The sequence below is a fragment of the Eubalaena glacialis genome, chromosome 14 (genome assembly GCF_028564815.1).
Source record: "Eubalaena glacialis isolate mEubGla1 chromosome 14, mEubGla1.1.hap2.+ XY, whole genome shotgun sequence".
NCBI classification, from domain to species: Eukaryota; Metazoa; Chordata; class Mammalia; order Artiodactyla; family Balaenidae; genus Eubalaena; species Eubalaena glacialis.
This window is the reverse complement of record NC_083729.1, coordinates 78554600-78575373: the sequence shown is the minus strand read 5'-3', so window position 1 is coordinate 78575373 and position 20774 is coordinate 78554600. Positions and strand designations below refer to the sequence as shown.

At 37.5% G+C, this 20774-nt stretch overlaps 1 protein-coding gene across 1 annotated transcript in view; it reads right to left on the bottom strand.

Annotated features, from left to right (window-relative positions):
* Window positions 1–20774, bottom strand: part of DNAH6 (dynein axonemal heavy chain 6) — a 290936-nt gene that overhangs the window by 170522 nt on the left and 99640 nt on the right. The window contains exons 19-23 of the mRNA XM_061168664.1: window positions 9109–9321; window positions 8329–8421; window positions 6384–6503; window positions 4246–4426; window positions 1666–1762 (exon numbers count right to left, since the gene is read on the bottom strand). Coding sequence (XP_061024647.1) covers window positions 1666–1762; window positions 4246–4426; window positions 6384–6503; window positions 8329–8421; window positions 9109–9321 — 704 coding nt within the window. The remainder of the gene's footprint in view (window positions 1–1665; window positions 1763–4245; window positions 4427–6383; window positions 6504–8328; window positions 8422–9108; window positions 9322–20774) is intronic.

Here is a 20774-nt window from a genome sequence, read left to right as displayed (position 1 = left end):
CTGCCCCCAAACTGGAGACCTCAGAAACCTAATAGGAAGTGGGGAGGGTTGATGACACACATCCTCATCATCACTAAATCCTTCAGCCTTCAGCAACAGGCTTAGGCCAGAGAAGGGGGATGTTTTCACTTTGAAAGAAGTTCAGGGTTTTGATTATTATAGATCATTTAATGGGTTAAGGTAATGAGAACTTTTTGTATTATTATCAGAGAATGACCAGAAAATTCATGAGGCCTGCTCAAGATTTTGGCCAGGGACAGGAAGAAACTAGCTCCTAGTAGGGAATACAGAGGCTGTCATTAGAAATAAAGACGTTTTGGGTTGCACCCTATTAGTCTTGCTTCTTTAAAATACCACATATGCTAATAATTTGTACCCCTGCCTCTTTTGAACTAATGAAACAGATAACTGTCAAGATTGGACTATGAGCCCTGTGGGAGAAGGAACAGTGTTATATTCACCTTGTGTCCCCAGAACCTAACTTGGTCCATGGTTCATAGTAAGCCTTCATTAAGGCTTGGAGCATGAAACCAGTGGTGTACAGAGCCTCCTGACATAATAAACACTGTAGACCTAGTTGATGTAATTCTAAACAAAAGGAAAAATAAAAGCTGATGCTTTTTGGTGTTCAATATTATCACAGGTAAATTTGTGTCCAGATTTCTTTAAAGATCAAAACAGTGTACAGATTTTCTCTGGTCTTGGTAGACTCAAGTTAGGGACCACTGATTTAAGAGTGAAATAAAAGGCACATTCCAAACCTCAAACTCTTCTGTCTTTTCCCATGTTGCCTGAATCTGTTAAACTCAATCAAATCTTCCAGCTCTTGGATATCTTGTGCACACACATACCCTGTCCTGGTACCCAGCAACAACCCCTCTTACCCAAGCAATTCACATAAGCACCTAACCCTGGCTGACTCAGTGCTTGTCCTAGGAGAGACCTTAACAGTCATTTCCTTTACATCTAACAGGAAAAATCCATGAAAGATGAACCATTTTTTGATATTGTCTATGTTATGGTACAATGTGCCCCCAATGACTGAAGTCTGGAGCACTTGCTACCATCAGGTAGTCATAGTGTAGTCATATATAATTATATTGAAATGGTGTATTTACATGACTGTCCACCCATTAACCACAAGCTCCATTGGAGTAGGGATCTGGCCTTTTCTTCTTTGTATTTTTATCACTGAGCAAAACATTTGGTATGTTTCTAGAATGAATGGATGAGTAAAAAATTTCATTTGGAATTTGTGAAATGGCCTCTTAGATGACTTCTACAGTAACCCTCTTAGGCCACCAATTAACCTAAAGAAACCAGCTCAGGCAACAAAGGTCTCTAACTTTTTACATACCCATCTGTGGACACACACACACATGCAGGTACACACATACACACCCAGCAGTGAAACGATGCTGCGATCAAGAATCCTTCCAGCACCTTGGGTACTTATCCACTTAAACCAAATATTGTATATTTAACCTTGACACTTACACGCCCCAATCAAGATATTAGCTGGATTGCTATTATGAAATACCTTTCTTGTTTCCCTCTTTGGTTCCCTGATGGTTTGATTTTATAGTTTGTTTTTAAATATATCCTAACAAATTAATGGATACTCTTAACTACTAAAAAATATTGTTGGTAGCTTTATAAACTTACCTTGGAAAGATAACTCTTTTTGATTCTAAATATGCCTCTAGACACTTCTGAATTTGGTCAAGTAATGCATTATTATTTTGAAAAGTCTCCAGAAGTCCTGTTCATTGAAAAAAAAGGTATTGGTAAAGTCGTGTTAAAATAAATAGAGAATATAATTTTAAGTGGAAGTAAAATAGGATATTAACATTTTTAAAGTTTTGGTTTTATTTGATGAAAGAATGATCTAATAACTCAAAATTGGGGGGGTGGTTGGCTAAGAATGTTAACTATAACTTTTAATAATAACATTAATTTTGATATTTGCCACAGATGAACAGGTAATTAATTTGAAACCTTTTTATCTGGCATCCCCCACTTTTGGGGGCTGGGGGTGCACAAACCAAAGCCAAACAGTTGCCATTCTCTAAACACTACATATTCTCTGTCACTTTCTTACTCATGTCTTCTGTTTTTTCTGCCATATTTAGATGTAAAAAAATTGTGGCAATAGCATTCTATGTCTTTATCACTAAACTATAGCACCTTAAGGAGCAAGATTCATGTCTCACTTGATGCTGATGTTTTGGTGTGTATCACAGTGCCTGGCTTCCCCACCTGTCTGAGAATCAAATCCGGTCTTTTCCACGGTCTCCGAGTCTCTACGTGATCAGTGACCTAATCCAATCCCCAACCCGCCACCCAAGCACACTCACCACTCTGGCCTCACTCTTAAGCCCTCTCCTGTGCGCTGCATTCCACCCCACTCTGGCTTCCTTGGTGACAGTCATGTACGCTAAGCATGCTCTTACCGCAGGGTCTTTGTTCTTCTCTCTGCCTTTAACAATCCTCCCTTAGATCCACGAACATGTTTCATTTCCTCATTCCTACAGATTTCTACTCAAAAGCCACTTTATCAAAAAAATCCTTTCATCTCACACACACACACACACACACACACACACTGCAGCCCCCAACTACTCTCTAGCGCCTTTACCCTGCTTAATTTTTCTTCACTGCTTTATCATCACCTGAAATGATATATACAGGTCCACACTCCTGTATCTGAAATCCCTAGGACCAAATGTATTTTGGATTTTTTTTTAAATTTCAAAAGTTACATTATATAACAAAAGTCCAGCTGGCACTGGGGCAGCACTCTGTAATAAAACACATTAATATTTTTGCAGCAAAAGGTTTGAATATGCACATTAAGTGGATGTGCTAGGCAAGATAAAGGTCTCTCAGATATATCCATGTCCTAATCCCGAGAATGTGAGAATATGTTAGTTTTTATGGAAAAAGGCACCTGGCAGATGTGGTTGAATTACGGATCATAGGATGGGGAGATTATCTTGGATCATGCAGTGGGCCCAGTGTAATCCCAGGGGTCTTTTTTTTTTTTTTTTCTTTTCTTTTTTTGGCCGTGCTGCGCAGCTTGCGGGATCTTAGTTCCCCAACGAGGGATCAAACCCATAACCCCTGCAGTGGAAGAGAGGAGTCCTAATCACTGGACTGCCAGGGAATTCGCCACAGGGTTCTTTATAAGAGGCAGAGAAGGAGATGTGATGGCAGAAGCAGAGGCTGGAGTGATGCAGTTCTGACTGGAAGGGGACCAGGAACCAAGGATTGTGGGCAGCCTCTTCAAGCCCCAAAGTTTAAAGGTTTTCGATTTTATCATCCCATAGAGCTTTTCCTGCCTGTTTATGTTTTATGTAAGAGTCTTGGGCAGAGAGTATAGTCCAGCAGGTTGCCTCTGTTTGACAAGGAAGCTCTCTGTCCGTGTCACCAGGATAGGCAATGCGCTGCCATTTGCAGAACAACAATCAATCCTGCTGAGGCTGTGATACAAACCGTAAAGTTCAATCACCATGTACGTGTAATCACCCGGAAGGACTTTGACTCCACATCCCTAGAAACAGAACTTACTAAAACACATTTCAACTGTATAGCACAGGGAACTCTAGTCAATACTCTGTAATGACCTGTATGGGAAAAGAATCTAAAAAAGAGTGAATATATGTATATGTATAACTGATTCACTTTGCTGTACAGTAGAAACTAACACAACATTGTAAATCAACTATATTCCAATAAAAATTAATTTAAAAAGTAAATAAAACACATTTCAACCCTGAGATTAGAATTACCATTAGTGGCAATATTCGTAAGTGGTCTTAATGAATTACTTAAAATACGGTGTGGAAATTTTTATGGTTATAAGTCTGTGAGAACTTTAACAGAATAGGTCAACTGAATGTAAATGTATTTTTTGTAGCCTAAATTGTGAGATGGAAGCATCACTGATACTCTGTGGCAGGATCCCCCAATCCTAAAAACAGCAAAAGAAGTAGATTCTTTTGTGCCAAAACTATGAACTGAGCTGAAAGATGATGATGACGATAATAATAATACTAATAGTAATAAATTAACAACAACAATGTTCGATTCACATTGTTTAGCAAGAATGTCAAATGTACTACAAATGTTCCTGGTCATCAACGCTGACTGGAATCAAGGGTTGAATGTACCACATTTTATTAGAATCTTACAGGTGATGGACATTTTAGATAACTGTAAAGTCCTTTGTGGTTTCTTTTTTACCTGGTTGAGTAGCTGCTCGGAGAGCGTTAGGCAGCCGATTCACCTTCCTCATGATTTCTTTCCATGACTTATCCACTTGAAGGAACATCTTGGCCTCTGCAGGTAACTGCCTCTGAATATCTGGAGCATTAAAAATACTCTCTAGGTAGAGCCAGTTTCTCTGGCAGTTCAGCCACTCTTCCTAGGAGAAAAATAGGGACATTACCAGATTTTTAACCTCAGATTGAAAAAATACAGTCACATTAAAAATAATTACATGGGGATTCACTGTATCTTTTTCCTTTTGGCAGCTTCTCACAGGTCCTTTGAAATGAAACCTCATTAAAAGGTCCAAGTCTCACCTCAGCCTAATTTCAACCCATTTTTTGTACTGAGTAGAGTTATAACGAGTCTACTACTCTGTGGTAATCAGAATGGACCCAGAGAAAGAGGATTAACATGCCCAGAGGAGACACTCTACGTGGAGGCAAGATGCTTACTTAAAGGAATCTGAAGGTTTGGGAAGTGGTAAGTTTAGTGACTTACTATTTCCAAATATAAAAATGGTTAGCAAAAAAGGGTTTGTTTTTTTTGCCTCAATTATGTCTATTATTCTTCCCTCTCCCTCTTTTTAAGAAGAAATATGATTCATTTTCTTCAATTAAAAAAGTAAAACCTGCTGGTAACAGAACATGTGGCAAAGACAGAACACTGGGAGGAAGAAGAAAATCACGCATCACTTTCCTCCTAGAGACAATCGCTGTTAATCAGAGAAAGCAGAAGTGCAGGGTCAGATCTAAAGTCTATAGACCTCACCATTCCTCTGCACCTCCTGCCATCGCATGTGTGGGCCTGAGATCCGTGAAAGGGTTTCTCACGTCTCACTCTAGATTTGGGGGCTATGCTTAAGCCCTAATGTCCCAACCACTCCTTGGTTTATTTCAGGTCTCACACTTTCTATACACTTAATTCTCTGGAAGGTCCCTACTATTCAGCACTGCTTTTTTTAAGGACCTTCTATGGAAACATGCCCTTTACTTTGAACTAAATTTAGTCTCTCCCTTCATGGGGCTCAGCCATCAGTACAGAAGGCTGGACAGATTAAAAAGTGTCCATTGAAGAGGATGGATTCACCATAGAGATCTCTATGAAATGAGGATGGAACAAATTGCCTTTTCCTACTTAGTACCTTTATTATTTCACAGATAACTTTTCATATTAGAACATATAAAAACCACAACATAATTAAATCAAGGTAAAAAAATGAAGTCTAAGAAAGAGATTGGATGGGAACAAAGTGAGACCAGAGTAAGTGGGTTCTTTATTATGGGATAATCTGAGGTTGAATAAAATAAAGAGAAGGTGTGTATGACAGGAAGGGTGCCAAGGAGACTTCAAGCAGCAGTGAGTATTTGTCTACTAAATATGAGGTTGCTGTGGCAAGACTCTTAAGGTAGCCCCCAAGACCTGGGCTTCCTGCCCTTGTGTGATCCTCTCCCCTTGAGTGTGGGTGCCATCCGTGACTTGCTTCTAGCTATGGAGAATATGGCAAAGATAACAGGATGTACACAGTTATGTGTACAGTACACAAGGCTGTGACCTCTGTCTTGCCAGGAGACTTTCTCTTCCCTGCTAGACTGATGGAGCAAGTGGTCTTTCTGAGGAAGTCCACATGCAAGAAAACTGTGGGCAACATGGAGGAGCTGAGGATGGCCTCTGGTTGACAGCCTGTGAGAAAATGAAGCCCTAGTCCCGGAATTGCAAGAAAATGATTTCTGCCAACGTCCTTCCTCAGTTGAACCTCTGATGAGAACCCAGTCCTGGCCCACATCTTGACTGAACCCTCATGAGACCCTGAGTATAAGACCCAGTTAAGTTATGAACTCCTGACCCACAGAAACTGTGGGATTATAAATGTAGATTGTTTTATACCACTAAGTTTGTGGTATTTTGTTTCACAGCAATAATAACTAATACAAGGGTGATGGTATAGTCTTGCAAAGAAGAGTTCAATATATTTGCATTTTCCTTACATTTTGAGCATAATAAAATGTCAATAATTAAATCTTATATCTAAACTGTACAATATTTAAGTGACTGAACAAATGATTTCTAAATCCAATTCTCTGAGTCCATGAATTGAAATTATCCTTACTCACCAGTGTTTGATTAAACAAAGCAAGTTGTTTCTGCCAGTCATCCACTCGAGTTTTCAGTGGGCCAATGTAACGTGATGAGGCAATGGTTGCAATGTTGATGGTGCTGTCATCAAGAAGGACCTTTAAGGAAAGGTGAAGAAAATACATGCGACACCATGTGTTTTTGCTCTCAAAGATAATTACAGATATTTAATTCCAACAGCCCATTTATTTATTTTTATTTTTACTTTAAAAATTTTAATTTTATATTGGAATATAGTTGATTTACAATGTTGTGTTAGTTTCAGGTGTACAGCAAAGTGATTTAGTAACACACATACATGTATCCATTCTTTTTCAGATTCTTTTCCCATATAGGTTGTTACAGAATTTTGAGTAGAGTTCCCTGTACTATGTATACAGTAGGTTCTTGTTGATTATTTATTTTATATATAGTAGTGTGTATATGTTAATCCCAAACCATTTAAAAGCCAACTTTTTGAATAAACAGCTTAATCTCACTTACTGTTTCCCACCCATCCACTTCCCCTCCTTCTCTCCTTCACTAGGGCTTACAATGCACTATGATGTTCTCTTAAATGTCACCAAGGAACTTCTGATTGTCAAATCCTGGCTGTTTCTGTAATTATTAATGGCACACATTTCTGTTTAGCTCAGCACTCTTCTCCAGTCTCCCCCCTACAAGGTACCTGGTACCTTCTTGATATCATTTGGTCATCCAGGTCTTTATTTCTCAAAGTGCTCAAAACTTGAAAAAGTAAGTGCCTTCCCTACCCAATGAAACATCACTTTCCCTCAATTATCTTGAGGAAGAGGGAAAGTGAACTCATTCATGTCAAGCTCTGGATGATTATAGACAGTTTTCCCTCTACCTCCCCCCTCCCCTACTCCTTCCCTTTACACCACAGCACCCCTCGCAGAACATGTACATTTAAAAAAATGTGTCTGCTAATCTAAAGGATTTTAATTGCTCTATTTAAACTGTAAACTTCTTGAGAGCAGAAGCCCCATCACCTGGCATCACTTGGCCTCATACTGACTGATTTCCATCTTGGGTCTGCTCTCCCCTCCACCGCACAGAGTGATGTCTGGTCTTGCTCTTCCAGACTACACCTGGCAAAGCCATTTCATCTCTAATTCTGGTCTGGGTACACCCTAACAGGCCAGAGCTTTGCTTTTCTAAAAAAAAATTTATTGAAGTATAGTTGATTTATAATATTGTGTTAATTTCTGCTGTAGAGCAAAGTGATTCAGTTATACATATGTGTACATTTTTTTCATATTCTTTTCCATTATGGTTTATTACAGGATATTGAATATAGGTCTCTGTGTGGACTTTACTTTTTAAATTGAGTCATAATTCCCAGATTCTTTTACTAAACAAATGTGCCCTTTGGATTTTAAGTCACTAAGAATATTCCAAACACATGGGTTAGATTTATCTTCTTTTGTTGTTAATAGAGCATGACCATCTACTCCCAATCTCAAAAAATTCAAGTGAATTTAGCTTCTTAGTATGATGTAAACCTGAAATGCTCATTCACGCTTCTTTGCCTCATTTAAATGGTTTAAAATGCCTTCCATTCTCATCTATGCCTATCAGACACCCAGATTTTTAAGGTCCAGCATGTCTTCGCTGGTCTAGGAAGGATTCTCTGATCACTTCAGCCACAACTGATCTCTTTGCTTTTCTAAATTCCTCAACAGTTATCAACTACAAGATTATAACTCTTATATATATATATGACATATCTATTGCTTTGTTAAATATTTCATGTACAAGTATTCATGTCAATTATTCATATTCATATCTTGCCTTCCCAATTAGATTTTCCTTGTTTAATAACTATCATATTTCAGTTCTTCATCATAATCTCCCATAGAATATTTAGGACTAGGTCTCACAAGAACCTTCAACATAAGTTTCAATAACCCAGTTACCCACCTGTATGTCATCTGTGCCACCCAGGATAAATACATCTTTGGAGTCACGGTGAGGGAGGACGACAAATTCAGTTGTTTTCCAAGAATCCTCCACCTTAGAAATAGTTCAAGTCTTAAGATAGCTCAATTCATTTGTGTGTAGGTACTTGATAAATGCATGTAGAATGAAATAAGTGAAAACTCCATAATTATCCTAATCTCCTCCTGCCTTTAAAATTCTTAAAATCTTCTAGGTTAGATGACAATGATTTGCTTAATTTTATTGAATAGCATTAAAACATATGAATAATTTGTGATACTTTAATGTGTATTCCCTCCCACTTCATGCTTTAATTAAAAGAAAAAAATTCTTTTTACATAGATGGTAGGAAGATGTGTGTTTTTGGAGTAAGGAGGTTAAATATCCTAAGTAGAGAAATCATCTCAATGTGCTTTTGAAGCATTTTGTATAGTTAGTCTTCTCTAGTATGTAAGTTTGAAAGATAATGTATTTTGGCATAAGAAATCTTCCTTGGTATGTGGTTCTTTATATAAAGCATGCAAATTTGTTGCCATCAAGTTCCTGTTGGATTATAAGCTAAGCAGAAAGAAGATATTTATAGAGGTGATAGCAATAATAATGATATAAATGTAAGGAAACAGCACAAGGATAACTGATAATGAGAGGGTGAAAGCTGCAATGTTGAAAAACCCATTCAGATAAAACAAAAGTTGATGATCTCACTGAATATGAAAACCTTTACATTCCCTGATCTTCAGAATACACATTTTTCAGGTTTACCTTTTTAAGAACTGTTTCTAAGGCAGCTTCTCCAGAAGCCTGTCCAGAAATGTCCTGGATTTCTTGGCCAAAGTCAAAAACATGCAACTCAGAGAGCTTCTCCAAGGTTAATGGAATGTCAAGGTCTACTAGGGTGGCATCAACTGTTTGTTCAATAGCTGCCCAATGTCTAGGCTTCAGAGTTGGGTTCCTCAGGTTAATGATAACTGGAAGCTGGAAAACAAACACTCTCAGAGACACCATCCTTTTTATCTTAAAAACAGCCCAAGGCTTCTGGTTTCAATTTGGGCACATAAAGAGCTGGAAAGAACACCAATGACACTCTTACAACAAAGAAAAATCTGAACAAACTGCAAGTTAATGACTTGTATTGAACCCATCAGAAAAGTGAGGCTGCAGGGAAACCAACTAAGTCAAAATTTGAAGAGACACTGGTACCCACAGTTTTCTCCACAGCAAGAAACAGGACCTGAGAATTTGCTTACCTAGGAGAGATGCCTTAGGTTGCCGTTTAAACTAGTTAGAAGATGTTGCTGAATTTTAAAAATAAGTTGCTAAGACTGAATGTAGGGTAGCATGAGAGTGTGAAGTCCCTGGGGGCTACAAATATAGAGAAGATTGGGAAGAATCCTAAGAAAGCTTATCTTATGGCGCTGGCTGAGGGAGGGAAACAGTTGCCACTACTGTAACTCTAACCAACCAATCTCTCCTACCTTCCCTATGGAACAACAAAAATTATTACCTTAAGGCATTGGTGATAACTCATTGTAGGTATCTGTACATAACTGGAGAAACAGAACAGGAAGAAAAAAAAAGCTCCACCCATGGAGGAGGGACAGAAATACATTCTAAGCTTATTACTAAAGCTGGAGGAGGGGCAGGAACAACTGTGAAGCTCAGAATTTTGTGAACAAGGAACACAGTGCTTTGTTAGGATAGAAGCTTAATCAGAACACGAGGGAATATCCCTCCTCGCTTCTTCCACCAGGCTAACAAGTACTGAGTAAAAATAACAGTGGAATAGAGAGTGGAAAGCTGCAAGATACAGATTTTCTCTGGGCATAAAATGAAAGAATGACCCAAGGTCAGGGAAAACAGCAATTGAAAAAATGACCTTTGGCAAACCAGACTAAACTAAACACAAGGTATCACTAGAACAATTTGAATACTGTGGTATACTGAGGGCAACCACAGCAACATCAAACTTCAAATCTAGTCGAATTTCTAACCAGATTTATTATAACATGCCACACAGAAGGCCAAGTAGAAGGAAAGGCATTATCATTTCCAGGCATAAAAATTATTTACTTCAGTATCTACTGTTCTGCATAAGATGTCTGGATTTCAACAAAAATTTAAGAAGTATGTGAAAGGGCAAGACAAACATACATCCAAAAAATACAAAATTAATCAGAATCACACTCAAATCTGACACACGTGTTGGAATTAACAGATAGAACTTAAACTAATTGTGATTAACATGTTAATGGATCTAATGGAAAAGGTAGACAACATGCAAGATCAAATGTCAATGAAATGATGGAAACTATAATTAAAAATCAAATGGAAGCGTTAGAAATGAGGAAGACAGTAAGAGATACAAAGAATGTCTTTGATGAGATGAACACAGCCAAGGAATCCGTGAATTTGAAGGTAAGTGAGTAGAAATTACCCAAACTCATACACAACGAGAAAAAACAGTGAAACGCTCCCCTGCCCCCTTCCCCCAAACCTAGAACAGAATATCCATGAGCTTGGTACAATATCAGATGGTCTGACATACATGTAATAGAAATCCCAGAAGGATAAAAGAGATAGAAAACACAGCAGAAGAGATATCAAAGAAATAATGGCTGCAATTTTTTTCAAAATTAAAGGCAGACACAAAACCAGAGATCCAAGAAACTCTGAGAACATCAAGCAGGATAAATATAAATGGTAAACAGCAACAATAATAACATACACCCAGGCATATCACATTTCACACTGCCAAAAACCAAGAAAAAGAGAAAAATTTGAAGGCAGCCAGACAAAAAATACATATTATCTACAGAAGAACAAGGATAAGAACTACAGCAGACTTCTTGTCAGAAATCATGCAAGTAAAAAGATAACAAAAGGATACTTTTACATTGTTGAAAGAACAAAATCTGCTGACTCAGAATTATATACCAGTGAAAATATCATTCAAAATAAAGGATAAAGACTTTCTCAAAACAAAAATTTGGGGAGTTCATTGCTAGCATACCTACTCAGTAAGAAATATTAAAGGAAGTTCTTCATGCAGAATGAATATGCTATGAGTCAGAAACTTTGATCCATACAAAGAAATGAAGAACATTGGAAATGGAATAGATGTAAAATAAATTTCATTTCCTATTTTTATTCTCCTAAAAGGTAACTATAAAAAACAAAAATAGTGGCAACATGTAGTGTTTATACTACATATAAAAGTAAAATACGGGGGATTAACCAAGATGGCGGAGTAGAAGGACGTGCTCTCACTCCCTCTTGCGAGAGCACCAGAATCACAACTGGCTGCTGGACAATCATCGACAGGAAGACACTGGACTTCACCAAGGAGGATACCCCACGTCCAAGGACAGAGGAGAAGCCACAGTGAGATGGTAGGAGGGGCGCAATCAGAGTAAAATCAAATCCCATAACTGCTGGGTGGGTGACTCACAGACTGGCGAGCACTTATACCATAGAAGTCCACCCATTGGAGTGAACGTTCTGAGCCCCACGTCAGATTTCCCAACCTGGGGGTCCGGCAACGGGAGGAGGAATTCATAGAGAATCAGACTTTGAAGCCTAGTGGGAATTGATTGCAGGACTTCGACAGGACTGGGGTAAATAGAGACCCCACTCTTGGAGGGCACACACAAAATAGTTTGTGCATCGGGACCCAGGGGAAGGAGCAGTGACCCTGGGGGAGACTGAACCAGACATAACTGCTGGTGTTGGGGGGTCTCCTGCAGAGGCGGGGGCTGGCTCTGTTTCACCGTGGGGACAAGGACACTGACAGCGGAGGTTCTGGGAAGTACTCCTTGGCGTGAGCCCTCCCAGAGTCTGCCATTAGCCCCACCAAAGAGCCCGGGTAGGCTCCAGTGTTGGGTTGCCTCAGGCAAAACAACCAACAGGGAGGGAACCCAGCCCCACCCATCAACAGTCAAGTGGATTAAAGTTTTACGGAGCTCTGACCGCCACAGCAACAGTCAGCTCTACCCACCTCCAAAGCCTCCCATCAAGCCCCTTAGATAGCCTCAACCACCAGAGGGCAGACAGCAGAAGCAAGAAAAACTACAGTCCTGCAGCCTGTGGAACAGAAACCACATTTACAGAAAGATAGACAAGATGAAAAGGCAGAGGGCTATATACCAGATGAAGGAACAAGAAAAAACCCCAGAAAAACAACTAAATGAAGTGGAGATAGGCAACCTTCCAGAAAAAGAATTCAGAATAATGATAGTGAAGATGATCCAGGACCTTGGAATAAGAATGGAGGCAAAGATTGAGAAGATGCAAGAAATGATTAACAAAGACCTAGAAGAATTAAAGAACAAACAAACAGAGATGACCAATACAATAACTGAAATGAAAACTACACTAGAAGGAATCAATAGTAGAATAACTGAGGCAGAAGAACGGATAAGTGACCTGGAAGACAGAATGGTGGAATTCACTGCTGCGGAACAGACTAAAGAAAAAAGAATGAAAAGAAATGAAGACAGCCTAAGAGACCTCTGGGACAACATTAAACGCAACAACATTCGCATTATAGGGGTCCCAGAAGGAGAAGAGAGAGATAAAGGACCAGAGAAAATATTTGAAGAGATTATAGTCGAAAACTTCCCTAACATGGGAAAGGAAATAGCCACCCAAGTCCAGGAAGCGCAGAGAGTCCCATACAGGATAAACCCAAGGAGAAGCACGCCAAGACACATAGTAATCAAAGTGGCAAAAATTAAAGACAAAGAAAAATTATTGAAAGCAGCAAGGGAAAAATGACAAATAACATACAAGGGAACTCCCATAAGGTTAACAGCTGATCTCTCAGCAGAAACTCTACAAGCCAGAAGGGAGTGGCATGATATACTTAGAGTGATGAAAGGGAAGAACCTACAACCAAGATTACTCTACCCGGCAAGGATCTCATTTAGATTTGATGGAGAAATCAAAAGCTTTACAGACAAGCAAAAGCTAAGAGAATTCAGCACCACCAAACCAGCTCTACAACAAATGTTAAAGGAACTTCTCTAAGTGGGAAACACAAGAGAAGAAAAGGACCTACAAAAACAAACCCAAAACAATTAAGAAAATGGTCATAGGAACATACATATCGATAATTACCTTAAATGTGAATGGATTAAATGCTCCAGCCAAAAGACACAGGCTTGCTGAATGGATACAAAAACAAGACCCATATATATGCTGTCTACAAGAGACACACTTTAGACCTAGGGACACATACAGACTGAAAGTGAGGGGATGGAAAAAGATATTCCATGCAAATGGAAATCAAAAGAAAGCTGGAGTAGCTATACTCATATCAGATAAAATAGACTTTAAAATAAAGAATGTTACAAGAGACAAGGAAGGACACTACATAATGATCAAGGGATCAATCCAAGAAGAAGATATAACAATTATAAATATATATACACCCAACATAGGAGCACCTCATTACATAAGGCAACTGCTAACAGCTATAAAAGAGGAAATTGACAGTAACACAATAATAGTGGGGGACTTTAACACCTCACTTACACCAATGGACAGATCATCCAAAATGAAAATAAATAAGGAAACAGAAGCTTTAAATGACACAATAGACCAGATAGATTTAATTGATATTTATAGGACATTCCATCCAAAAACAGCAGATTACACGTTCTTCTCAAGTGCGCACGGAACATTCTCCAGGATAGATCACATCTTGGGTCACAAATCAAGCCTCAGTAAATTTAAGAAAATTGAAATCATATCAAGCATCTTTTCTGACCACAACGCTATGAGATTAGAAATGAATTACAGGGGAAAAAATGTAAAAAACACAAACACATGGAGGCTAAACAATACGTTACTAAATAACCAAGAGATCACTGAAGAAATCAAAGAGGAAAGCAAAAAATACCTAGAGACAAATGACAATGAAAACACGACAACCCAAAACCTATGGGATGCAGCAAAAGCAGTTCTAAGAGGGAAGTTTATAGCTATACAAGCCTACCTAAAGAAACAAGAAAAATCTCAAGTAAACAATCTAACCTTACACCTAAAGAAACTAGAGAAAGAAGAACAAACAAAACCCAAAGTTAGCAGAAGGAAAGAAATCATAAAGATCAGAGCAGAAATAAATGAAATAGAAACAAAGAAAACAATAGCAAAGATCAATAAAACTAAAAGCTGGTTCTTTGAGAAGATAAACAAAATTGATAAGCCATTAGCCAGACTCATCAAGAAAAAGAGGGAGAGAACTCAAATCAATAAAATCAGAAATGAAAAAGGAGAAGTTACAACAGACACCGCAGAAATACAAAGCATCCTAAGAGACTACTACAAGCAACTTTATGCCAATAAAATGGACAACCTGGAAGAAATGGACAAATTCTTAGAAAGGTATAACCTTCCAAGACTGAACCAGGAAGAAATAGAAAATATGAACAGACCAATCACAAGTAATGAAATTGAAACTGTGATTAAAAATCTTCCAACAAACAAAAGTCCAGGACCAGATGGCTTCACAGGTGAATTCTATCAAACATTTAGAGAAGAGCTAACACCTATCCTTCTCAAACTCTTCCAAAAAATTGCAGAGGAAGGAACACTCCCAAACTCATTCTATGAGGCCACCATCACCCTGATACCAAAACCAGACAAAGACACTACAAAAAAAGAAAATTACAGACCAATATCACTGATGAATATAGATGCAAAAATCCTCAACAAAATACTAGCAAACAGAATCCAACAACACATTAAAAGGATCATACACCATGATCAAGTGGGATTTATCCCAGGGATGCAAGGATTCTTCAATATACGCAAATCAATCAATGTGATACACCATATTAACAAATTGAAGAATAAAAACCATATGATCATCTCAATAGATGCAGAAAAAGCTTTTGACAAAATTCAACACCCATTTATGATAAAAACTCTCCAGAACGTGGGCATAGAGGGAACCTACCTCAACATAATAAAGGCCATATATGACAAACCCACAGCAAACATCATCCTCAATGGTGAAAAACTGAAAGCATTTCCTCTAAGATCAGGAACGAGACAGGGATGTCCACTGTCACCACTATTATTCAACATAGTTTTGGAAGTCCTAGCCACGGCAATCAGAGAAGAAAAAGAAATAAAAGGAATACAAATTGGAAAAGAAGAAGTAAAACTGTCACTGTTTGCAGATGACATGATACTATACACAGAGAATCCTAAAACTGCCACCAGAAAACTGCTAGAGCTAATTAATGAATATGGTAAAGTTGCAGGATACAAAATTAATGCACAGAAATCTCTTGCATTCCTATACACTGATGATGAAAAATCTGAAAGAGAAATTATGGAAACACTCCCATTTACCATTGAAACAAAAAGAATAAAATACCTAGGAATAAACCTACCTAGGGAGACAAAAGACCTGTATGCAGAAAACTATAAGACATTGATGAAAGAAATTAAAGATGATACCAACAGATGGAGAGATATACCATGTTCTTGGATTGGAAGAATCAACATTGTGAAAATGACTATACTACCCAAAGCAATCTACAGATTCAATGCAATCCCTATCAAATTACCAATGGCATTTTTTACGGAGCTAGAACAAATCATCTTAAAATTTGTATGGAGACACAAAAGACCCCGAATAGCCAAAGCAATCTTGAGGGAAAAAAACGGAGCTGGAGGAATCAGACTCCCTGACTTCAGACTATACTACAAAGCTACAGTAATCAAGACAATATGGTACTGGCACAAAAACAGAAACATAGATCAATGGAACAGGATAGAAAGCCCAGAGATAAACCCACGCACCTATGGTCAACTAATCTATGACAAAGGAGGCAAAGATATACAATGGAGAAAAGACAGTCTCTTCAATAAGTGGTGCTGGGAAAACTGGACAGCTACATGTAAAAGAATGAAATTAGAATACTCCCTAACACCATACACAAAAATAAACTCAAAATGGATTAGAGGCCTAAATGTAAGACTGGACACTATAAAACTCTTAGAGGAAAACATAGGAAGAACACTCTTTGACATAAATCACAGCAAGATCTTTTTTGATCCACCTCCTAGAGTAATGGAAATAAAAACAAAAATAAACAAATGGGACCTAATGAAACTTCAAAGCTTTTGCACAGCAAAGGAAACCATAAACAAGACGAAAAGACAACCCTCAGAATGGGAGAAAATATTTGCAAACGAATCAACGGACAAAGGATTAATCTCCAAAATATATAAACAGCTCATTCAGCTCAATATTAAAGAAACAAACACCCCAATCCAAAAATGGGCAGAAGACCTAAATAGACATTTCTCCAAAGAAGACATACAGACGGCCACGAAGCACATGAAAAGATGCTCAACATCACTAATTATTAGAGAAATGCAAATCAAAACTACAATGAGGTATCACCTCACACCAGTTAGAATGGGCATCATCAGAAAATCTACAAACAACAAATGCTGGAGAGGGTGTGGAGAAAAGGGAACCCTCTTGCACTGTTGGTGGGAATGTAAATTGATACAGCCACTATGGAGAACAATATGGAGGTTCCTTAAAAAACTAAAAATAGAATTACCATATGACCCAGCAATTCCACTACTGGGCATATACCCAGAGAAAACCGTAATTCAAAAAGACACATGCACCCGAATGTTCATTGCAGCACTATTTACAATAGCCAGGTCATGGAAGCAACCTAAATGCCCATCAACAGACGAATGGATAAAGAAGTTGTGGTACATATATACAATGGAATATTACTCAGCCATAAAAAGGAACGAAATTGAGTCATTTGTTGAGACGTGGATGGATCTAGAGACTGTCATACAGAGTGAAGTAAGTCAGAAAGAGAAAAACAAATATCGTATATTAATGCATGTATGTGGAACCTAGAAAAATGGTACAGATGAGCCGGTTTGCAGGGCAGAAGTTGAGACACAGATGTAGAGAACAGACATATGGACACCAAGGGGGGAAAACTGCGGTGGGGTGGGGATGGTGGTGTGCTGAATTGGGCGATTAGGATTGACATGTATACACTGATGTGTATAAAATTGATGACTAGTAAGAACCTGCAGTATAAACAAACAAACAAAACAACTAATACTAAACTTTCATTGGGTTATTGTATGGAAATATGTTAATATAAATGTTTCAGACATTACATGAAATTTCTAAAAAAAAAAAAAAAAAAAAGTAAAATACATGACAACATTAATACAAAGGATGAGAGGGAGGATTGGGAGTATGGTATTATAAACTCTTTACACTATACATGAAGCAGTATAATATTATTTGAAGGTTGATTTGGATTAATTGAAAATCTATATTTTAAATCTAGGATAACCACTAAAAATTGCTTTAATGAAGTATGAATAATAACTCCATAGAGAAGATAAAATGGAATCATAAAACCTATCCAATTAAATCAAGAGAGGAAAGAAAAAGAGGAAAAAAGAAACAACAAACAAATTAAAAACCAGCATGATGACAATTTTAATCCAACCATATAAATAATATTCTAAATATTAATGGTCTAAACATGTCATTTAAAAGACTTTTTAAAAATCAGATTGGATAAAAAAGCAGGAACCAATTATATGCTGTCCAAGAAATACTTTAAATATGAAGACATAGAAAACTTAAAAGTGAAAAAATGGAGAAAGTAATATCATGAAAACTCTAAAAGAAATCTATACTAACTATATTAATTTCAGATAATGCAGACTTCAGAAGAAGCAATCTTATAAAAAATAAAGAGGGAAAATATATAAATGATAAGAGGGTCAATTCTCCAAGAAGAAATAGCAATACTAAGTGTGAATACATCTAACAACGGAGCATCAACATAAATAAAGCTCCACTGTCTTGAGATGCAGTATCCTCATAAGTTATTTGGAATTTTTCTTTATAGAAGATTTGTCTTTTATCCTTTGTCTATCTATCTACCTATTTATCTATCTATTCATCCACTCAGTTGTTTACTTATGTCAACATGAACTCATGGATATTTATTTTATAATTTGGGTTATAACACAATATTGTATTATTTATTGTTTGGTCAAATCATCACAACTTGGGCCATTGAAAATTCTTTCACTTGGTTTCTGTGTCTCTTAAATATAACCCGTTATTTTTTTTTCTTTTTTTCACCAACAATAGAGAATCTATTTTATTTTATTTTTTATTTTTTAAATTTTCTTCATGTTTTTTTAAAAAAATATCTTTATTGGAGTATAATTGCTTTCAAATGGTGTGTGAGTTTCTGCTTTATAACAAAGTGAATCAGTTATACATATACATATATCCCCATATCTCTCCCCTTTTGCATCTCCCTCCCTCCCACCCTCCCTATCCCACTCCTCTAGGTGGTCACAAAGCACTGAGCTGATCTCCCTGTGCTATGAGGCTGCTTCCCACTAGCTATCTATTTTACATTTGGTAGTGTATATATGTCCATGCCACTCTCTCACTTTGTCCCAGCTTACCCTTCCTCCTCCCTGTATCCTCAAGTCCATTCTCTAGTAGGTCTGTGTCTTTATTCCCATCTTGGCCCTAGGTTCTTCATGACCTTTTTTTTGTTTTTGTTTTTTTTTAGATTCTATATATATGTGTTAGCATACGGTATTTGTTTTTCTCTTTCTGACTTACTTCACTCTGTATGACAGACCCTAGGTCCATCCACCTCACTACAAATAACTCAATTTCATTTCTTTTTATGGCTGAGTAATATTCCATTGCATTTATGTGCCACATCTTCTTTATCCATTCATCTGTTGATGGACACTTAGGTTGCTTCCATGTCCTGGCTATTGTAAATAGAGCTGCAATGAACATTGTGGTACATGACTCTTTTTGAATTATGGTTTTCTCAAGGTATATGCCCAGTAGTGGCATTGCTAAGTCATATGGTAGTTCTACTTTTAGTTTTTTAAGGAACTTCCATACTGTTCTCCATAGTGGCTGTATCAATTTACATTCTCACCAACAGTGCAAGAGGGTTCCCTTTGCTCCACACCCTCTCCAGCATTTACTGTTTGTAGATTTTTTGATGATGGCCATTCTGACCAGTGTGAGATGATATCTCATTGTAGTTTTGATTTGCATTTCTCTAATGATTAATGATGTTGAGCATTCTTTCATGTGTTTGTTGGCAATCTGTATATCTTCTTTGGAGACATGTCTATTTAGGTCTTCTGCCCATTTTTGGATTGGGTTGTTTGTTTTTTTGATATTGAGGTGCATGAGTTGCTTGTATATTTTGGAGATTAATCCTTTGTCAGTTGCTTCATTTGCAAATATTTTCTCCTATTCTGAGGGTTGTCTTTTCGTCTTGTTTATGGTTTCCTTTGCTGTGCAAAAGTTTTTAAGTTTCATTAGGTCCCATTTGTTTTTGTTTTTATTTCCATTTCTCTAGGAGGTGGGTCAAAAAGGATATTGCTGTGATTTATGTCATAGAGTGTTCTGCCTATGTTTTCCTCTAAGAGTTTGATGGTGTCTGGCCTTACATTTAGGTCTTTAATCCACTTTGAGTTTATTTTTGTGTATGGTGTTAGGGAGTGTTCTAATTTCATTGTTTTACATGTAGCTGTCCAGTTTTCCCAGCAGCACTTATTGAAGAGGCTGTCTTTTCTCCATTGTATATTCTTGCCTCCTTTATCAAAGATAAGGTGACCATATGTGCGTGGGTTTATCTCTGGGCTTTCTATCCTGTTCCATTGATCTGTATTTCTGTTTTTGTGCCAGTACCATAGTGTCTTGATTACTGTAGCTTTGTAGTATAGTCTGAAGTCAGGGAGCCTGATTCCCCAGCTCCGTTTTTCTTTCTCAAGATTGCATTGGCTATTCGGGGTCTTTTGAGTTTCCATACAAATTGTGAATTTTTTTGGTCTAGTTCTGTGAAAAATGCCAGTGGTAGTTTGATAGGAATTGCATTGAATCTGTAGATTGCTTTGGGTAGTATAGTCATTTTCACAATGTTGATTCTTCCAATCCAAGAACATGGTATATCTCTCCATCTGTTTGTATCATCTTGAATTTCTTTCATCAGTGTCTTATAGTTTTCTGCATACAGGTGTTTTGTCTCCTTAGGTAGGTTTATTCCTAGATGTTCTATTCTTTTTGTTGCAATGGTAAATGGGAGTGTTCTCTAAATTTCACTTTCAGATTTTTCATCATTGGTGTATAGGAATGCAAGAGATTTCTGTGCATTAATTTTGTATCCTGCTACTTTACCAAATTCATTGATTAACTCTAGCAGTTTTCTGGTAGCATCTTTAGGATTCTCTATGTATAGTATCATGTCATCTGCAAACAGTGACAGCTTTACTTCTTCTTTTCTGATTTGGATTTCTTTTATTTCTATTTCTTCTCTGATTGCTGTGGCTAAAACTTCCAAAACTATGTTGAATAATAGTGG